Raw genomic sequence first — 2,163 nt, forward strand, 5'->3', positions numbered from 1 at the left:
TTTTTTTTTTTTTTTTTTGTCTTTTGATATTCAGGAGAAGAGATAAGAGAGGAAGTTTCACCATGAAGGCGCTAATTCTTGTTGGTGGATTTGGGACCCGTTTGAGGCCATTGACCCTCAGTGTTCCAAAACCACTTGTGGATTTTGCCAACAAACCTATGATCCTTCATCAGGTATTGCTGTGTTTATTTCATATATTGTCTGGAATCTAAAAATAAACATGCGCTTAGATAATCCGTTCAATTTACCCTGTAGTTTGTTTGATATCTTCTATTCTGTTAAGAGCACAATTTAGATTTGGACTAATTGCATCTAAATTTTGGTTTTTTTTTTGTTGGCTCAATTTATCCCGTTATATATATAATTTAATCTATAGATATTGCTTATTTGTAAGAATATCCTATTTTTATGATTCCTTAGAAAAGTTATCTTTTTAAGAACTTCATATATTTTTATTTAAAATTGTCTTTGTTGTTTAAATTGTGTTTTCTTCTTGGCCATCCACAGATTGAAGCTCTGAAGGAGGTGGGGGTTACTGAAGTTGTTTTAGCAATAAATTACCAGCCAGAGGTAAGATGGAAAAACAACATCTGATTGTATTCTTGTGCTGATATTATTTAAATTATTGGTTATAAATTCTTATGTCATATACTGCTTTTTTTTTTCCTTACTTGTATGATTAGGTCATGCTCAATTTTCTCAAGGAATTTGAAACAAAGATTGGTATAACAATTACCTGCTCTCAGGAGACTGAACCTCTAGGAACAGCCGGACCTCTTGCTCTTGCAAGAGATAAGCTAGTGGATGGGTCTGGTGAGCCTTTCTTTGTCCTCAACAGTGATGTTATAAGTGAATACCCATTTGCTGAACTCATTAAATTCCACAAATCCCATGGAGGAGAGGCCACAATTATGGTCACAAAGGTAAATTTCATTCTTTGCAATATTGATTCTTTTCATGATCAACGACCTACGAAATGGATCTGTGATTTCCTTGAATAGGTAGATGAACCTTCAAAGTATGGTGTTGTTGTCATGGAGGAGGGAACTGGAAAAGTGGAGAGATTTGTGGAAAAACCTAAAGTATTTGTTGGTAACAAAATCAATGCTGGGATCTACCTGCTGAATCCCTCAGTACTCAACAGCATTGAATTGAGACCCACCTCAATAGAGAAGGAAGTTTTCCCTAAAATTGCTGCAGATCATAACCTCTTTGCCATGGTCTTGCCAGGATTCTGGATGGACATAGGCCAGCCAAAGGACTATATCACAGGCCTAAGGCTTTACCTGGATTCCATCAGGAAGAAATCCCCTGCCAAACTCGCTTTCGGTTCGCAATTCATCGGGAACGTCCTTGTTCATGAGACCGCTGTGATCGGAGTGGGTTGCTTGATTGGTCCCGATGTTGCTATCGGACCGGGCTGCGTGGTGGAGTCCGGCGTAAGGCTCTCGAGATGCACAGTGATGCGTGGAGCTCGCATCAAGAACCACGCCTGTGTCTCAAGCAGCATCATTGGTTGGCATTCAACGGTGGGGCAGTGGGCGAGGGTTGAGAACATGACTATCCTCGGCGAGGATGTGCATGTTGGTGACGAGGTTTACAGCAATGGTGGGGTTGTCCTCCCACACAAGGAGATCAAATCCAGCATTTTGAAACCTGAGATTGTCATGTGATTTTGTTGTCTAGTTTGGTCATTTTCTGGGCCGGTTTATTTCTATTTCAGCTTTGTGTGTTTGTGCCTGCTGCCAAGCTTGTTGTTGAGCATCTTGGATATGAAAAAAAATTTATGTCCAGTTTAGCATGCGTGTATATAAGAGCATTATGTATGGACCATGTGATCGTGTGGAGCTTGTGACATGGTTCGCTCTTTCATTGCTTGTCTCTCAATGAATAAATGAAAGCTTTTTTGTTTGCAAGCGCTGATCTAATGTGCCAAAGTCCAAGGCATCTGCATACATATCAAACAACTCTCATGTTTTTACCTATCTAACACCTAAACATCATTTTTTACATACATTCCACCTTATTTTATGCATGAAAAAGGTGTATTTCACTTGTGTATTCTCATGTGATAAAAAATATTTGGGTGGTATGAATGTAAATAATAGTGTTTAGATGTGAGATATGTAAAAACATATGAATTGGGTTTTTTATATAGATGTT

General features: G+C 38.6%; 1 protein-coding gene across 1 annotated transcript; it reads left to right on the top strand.

The window, feature by feature from the left end:
• Window positions 1–6: 6 nt before the first annotated feature.
• On the top strand, window positions 7–1,916 carry LOC110035363 (probable mannose-1-phosphate guanylyltransferase 1). The gene is made up of 4 exons (XM_020739598.1): window positions 7–173; window positions 508–570; window positions 684–923; window positions 1,002–1,916. Exons 1-4 carry the CDS (start codon window positions 63–65, stop codon window positions 1,671–1,673), a joined length of 1,086 nt encoding a protein of 361 aa, XP_020595257.1. The 5' UTR covers window positions 7–62; the 3' UTR covers window positions 1,674–1,916.
• Window positions 1,917–2,163: the final 247 nt, after the last annotated feature.

This window comes from Phalaenopsis equestris, unplaced genomic scaffold (assembly GCF_001263595.1).
Source record: "Phalaenopsis equestris unplaced genomic scaffold, ASM126359v1 Scaffold197456, whole genome shotgun sequence".
Classification (NCBI taxonomy): Eukaryota; Viridiplantae; Streptophyta; class Magnoliopsida; order Asparagales; family Orchidaceae; genus Phalaenopsis; species Phalaenopsis equestris.